This window comes from Polyergus mexicanus, unplaced genomic scaffold, assembly GCF_030449975.1.
Source record: "Polyergus mexicanus isolate NDT 795.1 unplaced genomic scaffold, iyPolMexi1.0 SCAF_13, whole genome shotgun sequence".
Lineage (NCBI taxonomy): Eukaryota > Metazoa > Arthropoda > Insecta > Hymenoptera > Formicidae > Polyergus > Polyergus mexicanus.
This window is the reverse complement of record NW_027223333.1, coordinates 5,705,556-5,725,142: the sequence shown is the minus strand read 5'-3', so window position 1 is coordinate 5,725,142 and position 19,587 is coordinate 5,705,556. Positions and strand designations below refer to the sequence as shown.

Here is a 19,587-nt window from a genome sequence, read left to right as displayed (position 1 = left end):
TAGAATTTCTTTCAATCGATAAAGCCCGATGGCTATAACAAGTACCGGATATAGAAATATTATAGAACAAAGGCTTCTATTGGCTTCTATCGCGATTAAGGATGTCACAAAGTCCCAACGTAAATGCGGATACTACGTTGCCCGCATGTTAATAGCCACCGGAAACCCTTAACCATTTGTCTATTTTGCCGCAGACATGCTGCAAAACAGCTCCGCTGTTAACTCCAATTTGTTCTCATTATATGAACGATCAAATAATATAATGAACGATTTACCCTCTTGAAACGTTATCAATTTCCTGTAATGACACATAGCTCATCATATTGTATACTATTAACTCGATAATTACAAATAATTTTCCGTACAAAAAGATGAAGATATACATACTCCAAATTTTAATGCTGAAACTCATTATAAAAGGATCTAGAATCTACTGACAGGGATTATTATCAAACGTAGATATAAGATAGTCGACGAATAATACGATAAAGAAGAAAAATTCTGTGAAACTTCATATATAGCGACAATATGAGGAAAAATAAGAAAGAAGAAATTTGAAGTCAATCTTACGAATGAAGCGATACTTGATCCTCTCAAGAGTTTGCCTTTTGTGATATCAGCTCCACATGTGTTCTACCTATGGAACCATCGGAAGAGATGAGAGATATATATAGGGTGTTAAGGTTGCAACCTGCATTATCAGAGTCGAGGCAAGAAACTTTCTGCTGTCGGTAATGAACTGCAGTGAAGAAACTGCAATCCGAAGAATGAACTTTCCTCAGAAGAACTAGATGACGTAATATTTGTAAAACGTTAAACACGAATAATGTAAAAAAAAAAAAATTATTTTACGACACATTTTCGAATATTCTATCACACAATCTCGCAATTCTACATTACATTTCAAAAGTTCATTGCTGAGATTAAAAAGATGTAAGCAGAACCTTTGTATAAAAAGTTGAGAAGTAAATATATTCACTTTGGCAAATATAATTTTTATCTTACTAATAATTCGCAAAATAATTATTTCTATCGATATAAATATTTTTGAGTCATAGTAAAAGTATTGTCGAATTAAAGTGTGAAAGGAGAGCGTTAAAATTAGTTTTTTTTTTTTTTTTTTTTTTATACAAGAAGGAAAACCGATCATTTATTCATCTCCAGCGGAGAATGTCCGCAATCTGTTTCGTTGTTTTCAATCCACGAGAAATGTAAGATGGGAGAATAATTAAGGCATGCGTCTTCTGAGAAAAGCTATTATGCAATTGAGCGGGGCATAGGAGTAATTTTGTATATGTGACACACGAAATGCCCGGTTCTAGGGCGGAATGTCGCTCTGCAAATTGGATGGCACCTCGATGCGTTACGGTATATTCGCGATACCCGTCTTGGAATGATAATCAGGATCGTGAGGCCATAATTATCGCAAATAATCCGCAGAACCATGGCGAAGATAATGAAAAATATATGTTTCCTCATACGCGAGCCGTGGACTTTGCAAGATTTATCCATCGCGTCCGACGCGCGTAATCTGATTTCTAATTTAAGTTCGCGTAATCTAGTACGATACCAGGTATATAAATATGAAACCGGAATTTGCCCATAGCTGGCCCTAGCTGTCAATGTAGTTACCGTCAAACCGCGTCATTGGCGCCATTTTCTTGTTTTGACATCTGATAAAGATTTTCAACTCACAACAATACAAGTTTCATACAACAACATAGTTTTTAATAGCGTTGAACATGTGGAATTTTGTGCCTGGAAACTACGATTTGCGGACAGCATTGATGTTCTGTTACCATTTGAAGAAAACTGCTGCAGAATCGCATCGAATGCTTGTCGAAGCTTACGGTGAGCATGCTCTTGGTAAATCACAGTGCTTTGAATGGTTTAAAAAATTCAAAAGTGGCGATTTTGACGTGAGAAACGAAGAACGTGGAAGACCACCGAAAAAGTTTGAAGACAGCGAATTGCAAACATTGTTGGATGAGGACGACGCTCAAACGCAACGACAACTCGATTTGAATCAAGCTTTGCGTGAAAAACGACCAGAATATCAAAAAAGGCGACACAAAGTGATTTTGCTTCACGATAATGCACCATCACACACAGCAAAACCGGTCAATGAAACGTTTGAGGCGTTTAGTTGGGAAATACTTTCGCATGCGGCTTACTCACCAGACTTGGCTCCATCCGATTACTACTTATTTGCATCGATGGGACACGCACTTGCTGTGAGCAGCGCTTCACTTCTTACGAAAATGTACGAAAATGGCTCGATGACTGATTTGCCTCAAAGGAGCAACAGTTTTTTTGGCGTGGCATCGACAAATTGTCAGAGAGATGGGAAAAATGTATAGCTAGCAATGGGCGATACTTGGAATAAAATATTTTTTATCATTTTCATACAATAAACGTGTATTTTCTATACAAAAATTCCGGTTTCATATTTGTATACCTGGTATACATTTTAATCTCAAAACTCAAACCTTATTTTCATTCAATTATTTTGCACGATAAAATTGTTTCTTCTCGAAAATAACAAAATAACTACGTATGTTTTATTCACTAATCTCTTTAATTAACACGCTCAGTCATTCGCTTTATCCCTCTATTTTATATTGAAAGCCAGAGTACACAACTACGTTTTATATGTATTAATTCGAAATTTTTGCGGATTAATTTCGATCCGCAGTTGGAGATGTTTCGCGAAGAAACGCTCCGAGAAGCGCGAGGCGAAAGTAACAGCGACCTGTGCGTCTGACTAATAATATTTTGCAAGATGTTTCAGCGTTCTGTTTCAACGTTCTCTCGAATGTTCTGTAGCCACGTAGGGGTCAGCGACCACCAGTGCAACGTTATCCGTTCCGCGTTGCCAGGCTATCGATCTGTACGGGCGCCTTGACCGACCTCCGATGCATCGCTGCTACCAAGTGCAAGTGCAAAAGCTCCCTTTTTCCCTCTCTTTCCTCTTTTTCTCGCCGCTCGCGTTACATCCGAGAGCGCTCGCGAAATAAAAGCGACAGGAAGGAAGCAACAGTACGTCGAGAGAAAGCTCCAGCAGTTACCCGCGACTCGTAAAAACACGCGAGTTTTATGCGCGATTCGTCAGAATTTCATATCTCGTCCACCGATAAAAATGATTACTCATCTCTGGAATGAGTGTTCGACGATCACGTGATCGCGAGTGACGGCCAAGTATCATAAGTTGAAAAACTTGTGGAAATACCAGACTATTAAGATCCGCGCGAATCGTTCTAATCCTTTATTACTTCGAAATTGCATCTTCTTCTCTCGTTAAAAAAAAAAAAAAAAAAAAAAATCAAATCTTAAACAATATAATTTTAATTAATTAATACAAATACCTTTCTCTCATTCGATAAAGAATTATTCAACGATGCTTCTTTAATCGGTTGTTTACCATCAACTGCATCCAACCAACCGGCGCGATTTTAACTTCGTTCTTTCGCAACATCGTAAACATCGCGTGATAGCAGGGCAACGACATCAATTGCCCGGCTATCGATTCACTGAATCTTCGTCGTGAAACGCGACGAAGAGTACAAGCGGATGTGCTCGCGCACTTCTGGCTACTCATCCATCTTTTACCGACTAGACTCGATTCTCGAGTATCTATTCGCCGTGCCTTCGTTGAAGAAGGTTCAAGGTTACTCTCTCGTCGCGAGTTTCACTTTCAGCGAATACTTTTACTCCTCGATCAAGCGTCGCGCTCGCAATCAAATCAAGCTCGCGGCTTGACAGCTAAAATTCATCAGAAATTAGATATTTAAAATATAATCTATATATATATATATATCAGGAACTAATCTATTTTTGAATCACACTAAATTAAGTAAGTTAAGTCGACGCCACGTTGATACGACTGATAATGAAAGTTTAAACTGTGTTCGTTAAGAATATCGTCGAGGATATCATGGAAGATATCCGTGAATGATATTCAAGCCAAACTGAATGCAGATTTAGAAAAACAGACAAAAGATCATTAATATTCAATAAAATATTAATCGATATATTGTCATATTTAAAAAATTCAACATTTTCAACATTTCTTCGAAATTCTGAAAATAAACTTCTTCCGAAAATGTACTCGTCTGTATGCAAAGTAGAGAATACTCAACGAGTATTCCTCTGTAAAAAAAAAAAAAAAAAAAAAAAAGCCGGCCTACAAGTCGATAACGGTAAAATTCTTAAAGCGGCGACGAGTGACGAAGATCTGTTCCAAGTTCCTGGAAGTCTCGTTATAGCAAATAGTGAAGAAGAAGAAGAAAAAAAAAAGCAATATCTTCTCGTTGCGGGCCTTAATCGAAAAATTTCTATCGCTCCGACGAAGCTAGCCGGAAACCTCCACAAGGTAGAAGACTGGAACTTTTATCCGCTCGAGTCTAATGATAAAGGGGGAGCTGTCAAACTTTTCCTAACGACGTTCCGCCAATTGTTCGGTATAATCGTGCCTGCAGCACGCTCAAAGTTGCTAAATACAATACAACCAACGCCGTAACAGAGAAGCTGTCCGGGACGCGATTATCCGCGATTTAATAAAATTAGAGACGACCGCACGAGCCTCTAGGCAGGAAGCGCTAAAAGCACTCGGCAGGAACGACCGTTGATCTACTTCGGCTAAAGGCTTTTTCCATTGGATAAAGTTCGCGTCGCGGAATCACTCAGACACGGCAAATTGCCAACAAGTCTGTAATTTCGCAGTCGCTTTTTCTGCAAATCGCCAAGAGAGCCGGGAAGATAGACGAATAATAAATCTATTTTATTCCCGAATCAGCTCGGAAAGCTTTATTAAAGATAAAATTATTACGATTGAATCGTGTGATTAAATTTTTAAACGTATATAAAATATTGTAATAAAATTGTCACTATTGCAAATAATTTAATTGTAGCGTCCAATTGTCATATATATATATATAATATCAATGTTTTTTTTTGTTTTTTTTTTTAATTATTAATAATATTTACAAAATATCGAGAGAGACATTTTATATATTTATGAGAATTAAACAAATATATATTGGATAATTATAAAATTATAATTGTAAGAAATTTATTCAACGTAAATAATTAATTAATATTTCTCGATTTACTACATAATACGGCGATTACTTCAAGTCCCAGATACAGATTGAAATACAGACGGCGTACGAAGGCACGTGCACGCTTTTCAAGGAAGCGAACTCGCATCAGTGGCTTCTCATGCGAGCTACTGGGCGAATCATTTATACCGCGCACCAATTGACACCAATTGAGAAGCACGTACTCTTAGAGAGGCAGTTTGTCGGCGGCTGCCTCTTCATTGGATCGCCTCGTCTTTCAAACTAATCAGATCGAAATTTCACGTAGTGAAATAGAGACGTTAATCAAAGACGTTATATAGCAAATTCGTATTAATATATATACAGGGTGTCCCATTTTAAAGGACCCACTCAAATATCTCAGAAACACTGCGTTAAATCGAAAAATGTTTCAAACAAAAGTTGTGTAGCTTCAAGGGGGCCATAAGATGGTGACAATGATTTGACCTTGGAAAATCATTTGAAGGTCATGTGAAGGTCAACTTTAAAATCTTAAATGAAAACTCCCATTTTTTATTTAAGTAAAATATAAAATAACTCAAAAAGTACTTGATAAAAAAATACTTTATTATAGTGTTTTGGAAAGCTCTCGATGTCAGCTACAAGAATACTAAATAAAAAATGGGGGTTTCCATTTAAGATTTTAAAGTTGACCTTCACGTGACCTTCAAATAATTTTCCAAGGTCAAATCATTGTCACCATCTTATGGCCCCCATGAAGCCACACAACTTTTGTTTGAAACATTTTCCGATTTAACGCAGTGTTTCTGAGATATTTGAATGGGTCCTTTAAAATGGGACACCCTGTATATATATCATTTTGTTTGTGTGTTCGGATTATTTATAAATTATAGAGAATATTATATCTCCATGGAATATTAATCTATTTTGTATTAATATAGAAATGATAATTAATCAATGTAGCCTAATTATGTGTAAATGTCATGTTTACAAACAAGATGCAGTTTTTCACTCTCTATATGCCATTCATGATTAATGACAGTTACGTACGTGATAATATTTGCGAAGGGTCCGAGTAGTCCTTAGCTACTGCCTGTGTATGAGTGCTATTTATAATTGATTATTCTTAGCGTGTCGCGCGATGTTTACAGTTATTTTCAAAAGTATTTGAAATTTATTAATATTGCTGCTACGCAAGAGGGTTTGCATTTTATATCTAATTCCTGTTTTTACATAACCGGTTTATTGAAAGATAAAAATTTCTCCACTTTTTCTGTAGATAGTTAAAAACATGATGTCTATCTAATATAACGTCTACGATTGTTTCCCGAAGCTGTCCACACGCCGTTAACGACAGCGGTTCTTGACCGTAAAGTTGCTAACAATGCGAGGAAAAAAATATAAACTCACCACAGTCAGACTGTCCAACTCGCCCAGCCACTCGTTCAGAAGCTGCTCAGGATCTGTCTCGTTATCGCTGTCCTCGGCTTCTTCCTCGTATCGTTCCATGATGAACGAAACGCTCGTCGAATCGTCTTCTCTGCACAGAAAGTTTAGATTTCGTTAAATCCTTTCTCGAGACATTTCTATACGATATTTTAAACATACAAAAAAAAAAAAAAAGATCGGGAACATATTCGAGATTTCTCTTCGACGCGAATCATTCAATTAGTATACGCGAAACACACGAGTTTGAAAATTAAACGCGATCTCAAAATGTCGCTTCCTAGCGATTAAAACGTTGGCGAGAAAAATTGAACAAAATAATAGCGGCAAATAAATTATGATTCTATTATTGGAATTGGATTTATTTTATAGAACCGAAAGGGAATCTTAAGAGAATTTGAAAAATTTGTTTTTCTTAACTACGATGTCCAATATACGATATAAAAATATTGATACCGCGTCAAATTATCGAATATATATTTATGGAAGGCACGTAAAAGTTATAAAAATTTTGAGAAATTATAAAATGTAATATAATTATATTTGATGTAACGTAATTTTCCATCGGCATGTTATTTTGCATTCGTTTTACACAATGCGCGCGAGTATGTCATCGACAAATATGTACCGTCTACGTAAAGCAGCTTTGTTACGCTCGAGGGTAACTTGCGGTTACCAGCTGCGACGGCATGGAGAAATGTTGACGAAACATTTAGAGTATATTAGTGGTAACGTATATGTGTGTTGTACGTGTATTGCCGGGCCTTGGCCCGAAATTGCCCATTAGTGGAACCGTGATCATAGAAACGCGAGCGGCCCAATGTCGCTTTGTCATAATTCCTTTTCATTAACTCGTATAATTGGACACGGAAAATGGCTCGTGCCGTAAACTGAAACGCTTCGTTATAATTAATTGACGCGTATTTATACGGTTGTCTTACTTAAATTCGATAAATTGTATTGGGTGATTGCATAAGTTCGTGCCCGATTTAAATATAAACTTCAATAGATTATATTTTAGAGATAACACTTTTATTAATCAATTATATAGTCTCCATTCTTTTCTACAATGGTTTTCCAACCATCTATAAGCTTGTCGATTCCATTTTTGAAGAAAGAACTTGGTTTTTCTTGAAAAAAGTTTGTAAGGTGGTTTTCGACAGCTTCCTCGGAATTGAGATTCTTGCCATTTAAACTATTCTGCAAAGACCGGAACAGATAAAAATCTGAAGGCGCAATATCTGGAGAATATGGCGGGTGCTGCAGAATTTCCCATTGCAACTCCTGCAGTTTTCCCGCAGCTTATTCCTTTCAGTCAGGAGACGCGGCACCCGCGTATCAAGCTTGGAAATGTATCCAAGCTTTTTTAAATGACGAAAAGCGGTTGAATTATCGATGTTCAGCCTCTCAGCAATATCCTCAGTTGTAATTCTTGGGTTTCTTTCCACTAAGGCATGCACAATGTCATCATCGATGCCAGAAGGCCGTCCAGAGCGGGGTTGATCCTCCATGTTGAAATCACCATTTCGAAATCTGCCAAACCACTTTTTGACTGTTCGGAGAGCAGGAGCGCGGTCCAAATAAATTGCGCTTTGAATATTTTTTGTGCAATCCCAACACTCACGCCTTTCCGAAATTCATATAGCATTACATGCTGCAAATGCACTTTTTCGTTCTCCATTTTTAATGATTTCTCTTATGCACAAATGGACTTATCTGAACAATATCTGACGCTAAATTGACACAAGACAACGTTATCTATTCGGTGTAAGCAACAATTACCACACGAAAACAATAGAACTCCGCCATGCAGCAACTTAATGCCATATATGAAAATCGGGCACGAACTTATGCAATCATCTAATATCTTGTTAGGTATGGCATATTAAAGTACAACTAAATATACGGAAATTGTATGCGATTAAGTGTATAATAATATTAGATGATGAAAAAAAAAACGAATTAAATGTTCAATTTTTTTGTAAAATGTAAAAAAAAGTATAAAATAATATGTATAGACAAATATAATATTTCATAATCGCTTGGAAATATAATTTCAAGATTAATAACAACTTCCCGAAATACTTAACAAAACAAGAAACTACAATGTTATTTACATGTAAATGCTACATATTTACTACCAGTAGCTGCTGCAGCGAAATCAAATGCGTTTCGTTCTAATTAACAGCCGTATTATTTTCCGCGAAGGTTGACGTAGATCTAAGGTAAAAGTGCATGCGCATTACAGAATTAAAAATACTGTTAAATATCGAGAATTAAGTCGTTAATTACAGGTGTTAATGAGACATTAAATTAATTTGTCGCACCCATTCCCATCGCGGTCAAGTGCACACGATGCTATCAAGCGGTAAATGAAAATTAATTCGACGTTGGATTGCCTCGAGAGAAATCAAATGTCTCGCACTCGTCGCTCTGCAACTTCCCTTTCCCTCCTCATTTGCGCTAATCCGGACGAAACGTGGTCCTAATGATCGCGGCATAAATCGATCTTTTTTTTCTGCAGCGATTGCAACGATGCATGCGTTTCGTCCGGAAATCGTTAACTCCATTCTCGTTAAAGGTAAATTTGCAATCCGCTTCACAGTTGATTTCGATACCGTCACGCTGCAACAATGCAATCGTTTCCTTCACCGTCTCTCGTCGAAGGACCTTCAGCGAGATCAGTCGCATGCTTCTACGATTAGTTTCAATCCAAGTTTAATTTCCAATCTATCTATGGCTAGATTAGTTTATTTAAAAAAATTCTCGTGTTTTCTACAGCAACATAAAAAATTTTACAAATATATGCTTGTATATTCATTTATATTAATTTTCGGATAATATTAATTAGTAAATTTTGTAATTTTCACACTAGATTAAATATATATATATATATAAAAGCCATTATTTAATTTTTTTATAAAAAAAAAATTTAATTTTAAATAGAATAAGATTATGAATTTTATTTCTCGCGCGATTGATCCGAAAGAGAAAAATTTTCGCTGAAATCAAATTTTCGTTTCCAGCTGTCACGTTTAATAAGACGATTAGTGTCTTAACTTCTTATAAGAGCTGCAAACACGCGGTGCGGGTCGCGGGTTTTAAATCGCCGGACACCCCGGCGCGTAGTGCGTGCTCGAGCTGAATTATGCGGTACGTCGTGGAACGCAACTTTGCGTAAACGCACATCACGCCACGAAGAGAATTAGCGCCGAGAAATAGTGCTGCATTCCACCGAAGGGAGCGCAAAATTGCAAGAGCGCTAATTGCGGACGGGCAGACGAATAAAAGATAAAAAAAAAAAAGAGAGAGAGAGAGAGAGAAAGAGAGAAACGAGTTTACTGGATGCGCTGCACGAGGTGTCTTTGCAAGGATTTTACCGCGATGAGTCGCAAATAGAACGAGTATATAATGGGGATGGAAAATCTATGCCATGTTGGACGATACAACTTTCTTGCCATCAAAACAAGTATACTCGTGCCAGAGAGAATGTCATTATACACTCCGTGCTTCCTGGATTGTTTTATGTCTTTTTATTCCAGATATATATAAACGTATAAGTAATATATGATTATAACACCTTCTTTTTTTGAGAAATATAATATGATATAATATATTTAATGATTTTTTATACGCATATGTTTATATACAGTCCCATTTTAAAGGACCCACTCAAATATCTCAGAAACACTGCGTTAAATCGAAGAATGTTTCAAACAAAAGTTGTGTGGCTTCAAGGGGGCCATAAGATGGTGACAATGATTTGACCTTGGAAAATCATTTGAAGGTGATGTGAAAGTCAACTTTAAAATCTTAAATAGAAACCCCCATTTTTTATTCAGTATTCTTGTAGCTGACATCGAGAGCTTTCCAAAACACTATAATAAAGTATTTTTTTATCAAGTACTTTTTGAGTTATTTTATATTTTAATCTGACATCTTTTGATATAAAAAATTAAATATCTCGTAAAATATTCAGTTTTCGATAATCTTACCGTAATACTTTTATGTACAGAATAATGAGACAAATCAATTAGTGCAAAAAAAAACAAAAAACAAATAATTGTTTAAAAAAATACATCGTAAATAATTTTTTTAAAAACTATCATTTTTTTATACTAATTGATTTGTATCATTATTCTGTACATAAAAGTATTACGGTGAGATTATCGAAAACTAACTATTTTATGAGATATTTAATTTTTTATATCAAAAGATGTCAGATTAAAATATAAAATAACTCATAAAGTACTTAATGAAAAAATACTTTATTACAGTGTTTTGGAAAGCTCTCGAGGCAAGCTACAAGAATACTAAATAAAAAAATAGGGATTTCCATTTAAGATTTTAAAGTTGACCTTTACATGATCTTCAAATGATTTTGTTTGAAACATTTTTCGATTTAACGCAGTGTTTCTGAGATATTTGAATGGGTCCTTTAAAATGGGACTCCCTGTATATATATATATATATATATATATATATTAAATCATCAAATATCATATCTCTCAAATTACAGGACATCTTGCGCATTATGGAGTGAAATCAAAAAGCTAAGAAAATAATAAAATAAAGTTGATGGAACGATATCTGTGTGTCTATAACGGCATGGTACGCGTGCATGAAACATAGACTGAGATATCGATTGCTCGATTAATAATGCAACGAGCAGACAAAGCTCACCCGCTTCTCCAGCAGCGGCGACATAACCGATGTTGCAGAGAGCTAGACGACTTACAAATCTCCCTCTCTCTTTCTTTCAAACCGAAGAAACGGGTTCCTGCATCGATAACGAGAATGCCTCTTCCTTCTACTGCGTACGTAGGGTTCATCCTTCAATGCACACGCGAGCGTAGTAATCGATCGCGTCATAGTAGTAAACGGCTTTATTTAGACTCTGATAAAACGATGGAGAATCCAACGCAACTTTCCCTGTCTCTTTTATCATCGATGCGCGATATTGCTCGGAAAAATTTCTGTTACAAATCGACGAAATCGATCTATGATCGATCGATTCAGGTGAAAGAGAACCTAACCAGTCCTCGAAACCCCTTTCAGCTGACTAGATAAGACAGCGTTATCAACAAGATATCACCGCGACGCTTGTCAGTTGTACCATTGCCAGTTCTCGACTCGAGAAGTATTTATCGTCGAATTAGCGATATCTCCTTGCCCGTGCCAAGCTCGTAGCGGATAATTTACCAGAGATCGAGGATACTCGAGATATCACAAGGATCAACACGAGGGACGGGCTTCTTGAAGGAAGCGCCTCGAGGATTACACCGCGCGAGGCAGCGAGAAAATGGAAGGGATCGTCGTCGAATCGATATTTCGGATACGCGATGAAGCAGGATGCGACACGGAAATGGGAATCGATATTTTGATCAAGTTAAGAGATATATCCGGACTGATATCGTAAAATACTGGCAACGCAGCCAGTATCAGTTTGTAGGTAACAAGAACGGAAACATTAATAAATTAATTTCTAAGACGCGTTTTGCTCGCTTTTCTTTAATCCTCTTTAGTTTTAATTTTATATAAAAATATATATGTATAAAATATATTGAAATAATAATATATTATTATAATTATATATTACTTTCAATATTATATAATAATAATATAATTGAATATAACAATACTATAAATATTATATTAATTATAAAATTATAATTATAATATTTATAAATTAGCATAATTAAACGTTATATATAATAATTATATTTGTTTCGATTTGTAACAATCGGAAATATAGAATGAAACGTCATAAAGATGAATTGGGATAATGCAGTTGTTTCTTACGCGGCATTTGGTTAAAATTATCCACAGAATGTAACTATCTCGTCCCATGGCTTTTAGAAGCGTGTATTATTTTACGTAAAATTATTGTGCGATATATAGCGAAAGAAACGAGAAGAAATGTTTGCCGGAAGCGCTTTGCTGTCACGGCAATGGCGGAAGTCTCTCGGGAAGGACGCACGCCGTCTTTCCTCGAGCCTTGTCTCCTCTTTCACGTAGAGTTCTCTCCGTGTGCAACGCCCCGATTCGATCGATCCTCACCTTCTAGCGTTCAGATCCGCCTTACGGAACAGAGGCCTGCCCCTCGCCGCAAAGAAATTCCGCGGACATCGGGATACGAGGGGTCGGAGAAACTCGGAACGATGGATTCGACGGATCTTCGCGAATGCTCGAGGGGGTGTCCGCGATGACTCACATGAGTACGAAAACAACCCTGAGAAATCTTCCGTCATTCGCTAAAGGTTCCGCGACGTGAAAAGACGGAATTCCAGAAATTAAAACAATCATATATATGCACCGGAAATTCCTTCGCTTTTCGTTAGATATCTTAGCGACTGACAATAAATTCCAAATCGAGATTCTATTAAAGCAAGTTTATTAAACAGAAAATAAGATTTTTTTTTCATCTAATGTTTATATATTGTATTAGATTTGTTAAGATCTTCACCGATGCATAATTGTTCATTATTCAAATACATCTTTATATAACAATGTTTTTTAATGAAAAATTGTCATGTCAAATTAATCGAGGCTACTCATTTATATTTGTCATTTATTATTTTCTCCGGTCGAAGATCGTCACTTCGAAGATTTTTTTTCAAACTTGACAGGTGTATCAATCGCGAAATAAAAGTATCGGCGTGTTGCAATCAATAGTTGTACAGCTACGGAATAGAAGAGTTGTAAATGTCAGTTATGTCGCACTGAATTATTCATTGATAATTCTTTTATATCATCGTAGACGTAGAAACCATTTCTTTTTTTTTCTTTTTTTAATTCTGTTTGACCGAGTAGAATATAGGTATATAGCGGGTTCGCGGACAATGCACTACGGACAACGACGAACGGTATCGCTCGATAAGCAACCGTCGTTGCCCATGGCGATGCTAAATAATACCTCACCTGGGGTATTTCGTAGCCACCTCTCCGAGGAGCTCTACCGTCGTCAGTTGAGCGATTAAAGACAATTTGCGCGAAACGACGCTCGGATTGTCTTGGCACGCGAGACACGCGCCCGAAAACAGATATTGAACCTTCCGGATTGTTGCCCGCAAGGGAGCCGTCATTTGTCATGAATTAAGAAATAACAATGATGACATTGTCGTGATATTGATTGCGCATAAAATATCGATTTCTGCACGATAACTTTAAATACGATAAATAATATCTTAAAATATGTTTTACAGATTTTTAATTCCAATCTTTCTATGATATACACACACGTGTCAATAAATTTCGAAGCGTTCTTGACATTTTTTGTTAAATTAATTAATTTTTTTAAATTAATCTATAGCTTCTGCTTTCTTTATTATTCTTCTATAATATTAATAAATATATTTAATACATTTTATTATTATTTATACAATAACTAAATAGCCTATTTGCCACGATCGACGATAATAGAATAGAAAATTTATTATTTCAGTCGATAATAATATTTTCCCATCAATCTTGTTACTAAGGAAGAAACATCTTTCTTTTCCTTAGCTTTTTACCAGATATATAAATATGAAATCGGAATTTTTGTATAGAAAATACACGTTTTTTGTATGAAAATGATAAAAAATATTTTATTCCAAGTATCGCACATTTTTCCCATCTCTCTGACAATTTGTCGATGCCACGCCAAAAAAACTGTTGCTCCTTTGAGGCAAACCAGTCATCGAGCCATTTTCGTACATTTTCGTAAGAAGTGAAGCGCTGCTCACAGTAAGTGCGTGTCCCATCGATGCAAATAAATAGTAATCGGATGGAGCCAAGTCTGGCGAGTAAGCCGCATGCGAAAGTATTTCCCAACTAAACGCCTCAATCGTTTCCTTGATCGGTTTTGCTGTGTATGATGGTGCATTATCGTGAAGCAAAATCACTTTGTGTCGCCTTTTTTGATATTCTGGTCGTTTTTCACGCAAAGCTTGATTCAAATCGAGTTGTCGTTGCGTTTGAGCGTCGTCCTCATCCAACAATGTTTGCAATTCGCTGTCTTCAAACTTTTTCGGTGGTCTTCCACGTTCTTCGTTTCTCACGTCAAAATCGCCACTTTTGAATTTTTTAAACCGCTCAAAGCACCGTGATTTACCAAGAGCACGCTCACCGTAAGCTTCGACAAGCATTCGATGCGATTCTGCAGCAGTTTTCTTCAAATGGTAACAGAAAAATCAATGCTGTCCGCAAATCGTAGTTTCCAGGCACAAAATTCCACATGTTCAACGCTATTAAAAACTATGCTGTTGTATGAAACTTGTATTGTTGTGAGTCGAAAATCTTTATCAGATGTCAAAACAAGAAAATGGCGCCAATGACGCGGTTTGACGGTAACTACATTGACAGCTAGGACCAGCTATGGGCAAATTCCGGTATCATATTCATATACCTGGTAACTCTCTCGAAAACTAGGCTCTCTTCGATATTACGTGGCACATCTGCTAGTTTTTCCCAATAATCCCGCACCGTGTCTTTCCGAGACATCCTGTATAAAAATATTAACGATAGACAATGACGGCATCTTCAATACAATAACGTCATCTCGTATAAGCAACCAGTCCTGGACATGTAGTATTTTACGCATGCAGGAGGAAAGATTCCGGCCTGTTTATCCAATGGACAATGTTGCGATATTTGAATTACAAATGCGCGACGCATACTATTTGACTAGGATATATATCTTCTTGCGAAGATCGCATTTTCGCCACGACAGAGATATATGACCCTTTAAAAATTATGTATTAACGTTCGTCGGAAATATTGCCATTAATTATTCACGAGACGATTATTAAGCGTCAAGAACGTTTTATCATTATCGTTTATCTTAACAAATGGATAATCAAATTATCACGTACTTACACAGCCATTGCTATAATAATAATATACAATATAACACGTATACGAAAATAATCGAAAACTACAAATTAATTATTGATAAATTAATAACACTTTGAAATTTAATAACATATCATGAAAATATTATATTATACTATACATAAAAAAAAAAATTACACGTACATATAATTATTACATAATTATTTCAATAATAAAGACGAAAATTGGAAGAGAAACGAACTCAGCTAAGCATTAATTAAATTTACATTTAATTGACAAAGTTAAATAAATTTTATTTCCAGTCGTTCTCTCGTTCGTTCTGTTCCTTCTGTTCTCTCTCTCTCTTTCTCTCTCTCTCTCTCTCTCTCTCTCTCTCTCTCTCTCTCTCTCTCTCTCTCGTTGTCTCGTTTCGACGCACTCCATATTCGTTCCACGCCGACTCGCCTTCGCTCTTCTTCCTTTTGTGGCGCCGCGTTACGCACTTTCGCGATTCTCCTTCTCGAGAGGAGAGGACGATCCCGAAAGAGAAAGAGCTTCGCCGAACTCGACGACGGAGAGTAGGATAGCGAGACAAAGTGAAAGGAGGAATTGTGGAAACGAAGGGACGGAACAACGGATTCACGGAAGTGCAACGAGAAATAAACGTTTGAATATGAAAAAAGGAAAAAAAAAATGTCGATCTCATCGAATATTTTGGACTACCTCTGTATGATCGCGATAATAAAAATTTAACAATAATCAATTTTACTACGCGATCTTACGATGAATGTAAATTTTAAATCATTCTTCTGTGAAATATCGTGATAAAAAAATTACAAGGGGTACTTTCTTTTTTAATAATAAAATATACCTTGCATATATTTATATACAATATATGTATGCATAATAAAAGTATAATATTATATGCGCTTATAATATTCTTCGATTGTAAAGCTACGTATAATAGATATTATTTCATTTGTTTCTCAATCCGAGAATGTTGAATAATTTTTTTTTTCACTGGTTTCTCACAGAGATTTTTAGCTAATTTTAACATTGATAGGAATTTGCGATGCCGAGATTCTTCGGCACGAAACTCTCCCTTCGTGACTACTTCTCTGACAGGCGATCAAAATTCTCACCGTGTTTCCTCGACGATCGCGATGTAGGATTGGCTTTCGCGCGTACACTTTGGCAAGCGCGGCGCAACGCACGACGCTCATACATATTTCCCCGTGTTAATAAGTCAGCGGGTATCTGTGGCTCATCGGAGAATCGGCGTGAATGCCAGGATTGTTCTACATCGCGCGTTCCGGTTCGTCGAGCGATGACGTCGAGTAGCGGCGGCGCGTCATGTTCGCCCTCATGCTGCGCTGCAAGTGCACTCTCGCAAAATACAACCCGTACGATACATATCCGGTTTCGGGTATCGACTGCGTACTCTTTATCTTTTCTTTCGGCTTGTCTCATATTATTTATCATACTTTCATTAAATCATTATTATAATTCTATTGAAATTATAAATATTAAAAGATATATTTTATATTTATTTATATTTTTTTATGTATATAAATAATATTGAAATTCTATTAAAATTATAAACATTTTAATACAAATTATATATAAATGTAAATTAATGTATAAATATTTTTTACAATTAGATGGACAGATTTATAGTGGACGATCCTGTATATACAGGGTGTCCCATTTTAAAGGACCCACTCAAATATCTCAAAAACACTGCGTTAAATTGAACAATGTTTCAAACAAAAGTTGTGTGGCTTCAAGGGGGCCATAAGACGGTGACAATGATTTGACCTTGAAAAATTATTTGAAGGTTATGTGAAGGTCAACTTTAAAATCTTAATCGGAAACCCCCATTTTTTATTTAGTATTCTTGTAGCTGACATCGAGAGCTTTCCAAAACACTATACTTAATAAAGTATTTTTTTATTAAGTACTTTTTGAGTTATTTTATATTTTAATCTGACATATTTTGATATAAAAAATTAAATATCTCATAAAATATTCAGTTTTCGATAATCTTACCGTAATACTTTTATGTACAGAATAATGAGACAAATCAATTAATGCGAAAAAAAAATTGTTTAAAAAAATACATCATAAATAATTTTCTTAAAAACTATTGTTTTTTTATACTAATTGATTTGTGTCATTATTTGAGTGGGTCCTTTAAAATGGGACACCCTGTATAATAAATAAACATTCAACTATCCAGGTTATATCTAATACGCGAAATTGAACAGAAAATTAATTCCAAAGTATATAGAATATGAAAAAATTTATAACAAAATTATACATATTTAACACAAATAAAATTTTTAAATAAAGTAGATACTTTGTGTAGCTACTACAGCTAAAATTAATCTGGACTTCAATGCGGGCATTTCGGAATCATCAGATTAATAAATAGATCTCGCTCTTCGTGATTCATTCAAAAAATAATCAAGTCGGGCGCCCGCTGGGCGTTTCCCGGAAAAATCACAACATTGGTAGCAGATTTTTCAACTATGCTTAAGCGCCGATCTATAATAAAGTACACGCGATATTTCTACGAAAAACAAATCACAGATCCAATCCAGCCTATACCAAGAAAAGTATACGGGATTCTATAACTGGAGCAGCGCCGGATATTACGCAAGAGCGACGAAATAATCACGTGAACTGTTATCGCTTTTTACTACATCATTATTGGCAGGGATTATGATTTTATATCGATTATAATGAGACGTTATTTATTAATCAAAATTAATAAGCACGCGTTATATTTCGTAATTAGCGAACAAATGCATTATCAATTGTATTTATAAGATCATTATCCCACATCAATTATTTTATAATATGATAAATTATAATTATGAATTATATTATATGTTATAATAATATAATTATATTTTATGATAAACTTTTTACGACATTTCTGTTATGATTCATTTTATTCTGATATCGCTTGGTCGTTACTACCGTACAATTGATAAACAGAGGTTTATGTTTAAGTTCTTGAAAAAAAATTACAATAAATTAAATAGGTAAAATAATACTAACGTAAGTTACATGGTGTTAATAAATATTATAATTGTATAAATTCGAAAATACTAATCTAAAATTATATAAAAGTTTATTAAAACATCAAATTTAACGAAGTTCTAGGCTCTTTTTCTAATTACATGAAACGTAATTAGAATTTGATAAGATAAAATGTGTGAAGAATAAAATGATCGCATCATTCCTACGCCATGCACACTCAGACGTCAGTATAATTTAATTTCCACAAGATGTTATCCTCACTTATTCTGTAAATCGCTAAGAGACGAAGTCATTTAAACTTGCATCGTTTTAGTCTTCAACGATTCATTTGTGTTTCGAGTTGAAAGATGCCAAATCTTTCACGAAATCGAACGCGTGGAATTTGAAGGAATTCGTACGATAGGCGAAATACAGGGAACAGTAGATGGTGAATGAACGATTGTCGAAGTATATCGCGAGCACCCGAGTAACTCTGTATACTGGGTGGCCCATTTTAATCCATCCAGTCGAATATCTCAGAAACCAAGCCCGGAAGAGAAAAATGTTTCAGACAAAAGTTGTTTGGTTTCGAGGGGGCCATAAGATGGTGACAATGATTTGACCTTGGCAAATCATTTGAAGGTCATGTGAAGGTCAACTTTAAAATCTTAAATAGAAACCCCCATTTTTTATTTAATATTCTTGTAGCTTGCTTCGAGAGCTTTCCAAAACACTATAATAAAATATTTTTTTATCGAGTACTTTTTGAGTTATTTTATATTTTAATTTGACATCTTTTGATATAAAAAATTAAATATCTCATAAAATAGTTAGTTTTCGATAATCTTACCGTAATACTTCTATATACAGAATAATAAGACAAATTAATTAGTGCCAAAAAAAAAAAAAAAAAAATAATTGTTTAAAAAAATACATTGTAAATAATTTTCTTAAAAACAATTTTTTTTTTAATACTAATTTTTTTTTAATACTAATTGATGATTGTTTTTGAGATATTCGACTGGATGGATTAAAATTGGTCACCCAGTATACGGATAATCGAGATACAAACTGAAACACGCCGCCAATCGTGAATGACTCTTTGTTCAAGGCGGATGATCGTTCTGGTCAGTGATTAATTTCTTAAGAGCAACGCGAAGAAAGTATCTTCCTTGGTTGATTTTATTTTCCCATCCCCGCGCGCGTCATTTATCACGTGACGCGACTAAATCAATGTCTA

The 19,587-nt window shown here is 35.4% G+C and overlaps 1 protein-coding gene across 4 annotated transcripts in view; it reads right to left on the bottom strand.

Moving 5' to 3' along the window:
- The window catches only part of LOC138938833 (amyloid beta A4 precursor protein-binding family B member 1-interacting protein), a 141,157-nt gene that overhangs the window by 84,170 nt on the left and 37,400 nt on the right, over nucleotides 1-19,587 (bottom strand). For 2 of the 4 annotated variants that reach the window (XM_070306147.1, XM_070306148.1), the window contains exon 2: nucleotides 6,471-6,595. In XM_070306147.1, the coding sequence (XP_070162248.1) occupies nucleotides 6,471-6,569 (99 nt within the window). In that variant the 5' untranslated portion in view covers nucleotides 6,570-6,595. Of the gene's footprint in view, nucleotides 1-6,470; nucleotides 6,601-19,587 lie in introns of all 4 variants that reach the window. The other 2 variants (XM_070306146.1, XM_070306144.1) reach the window with 1 other exon arrangement.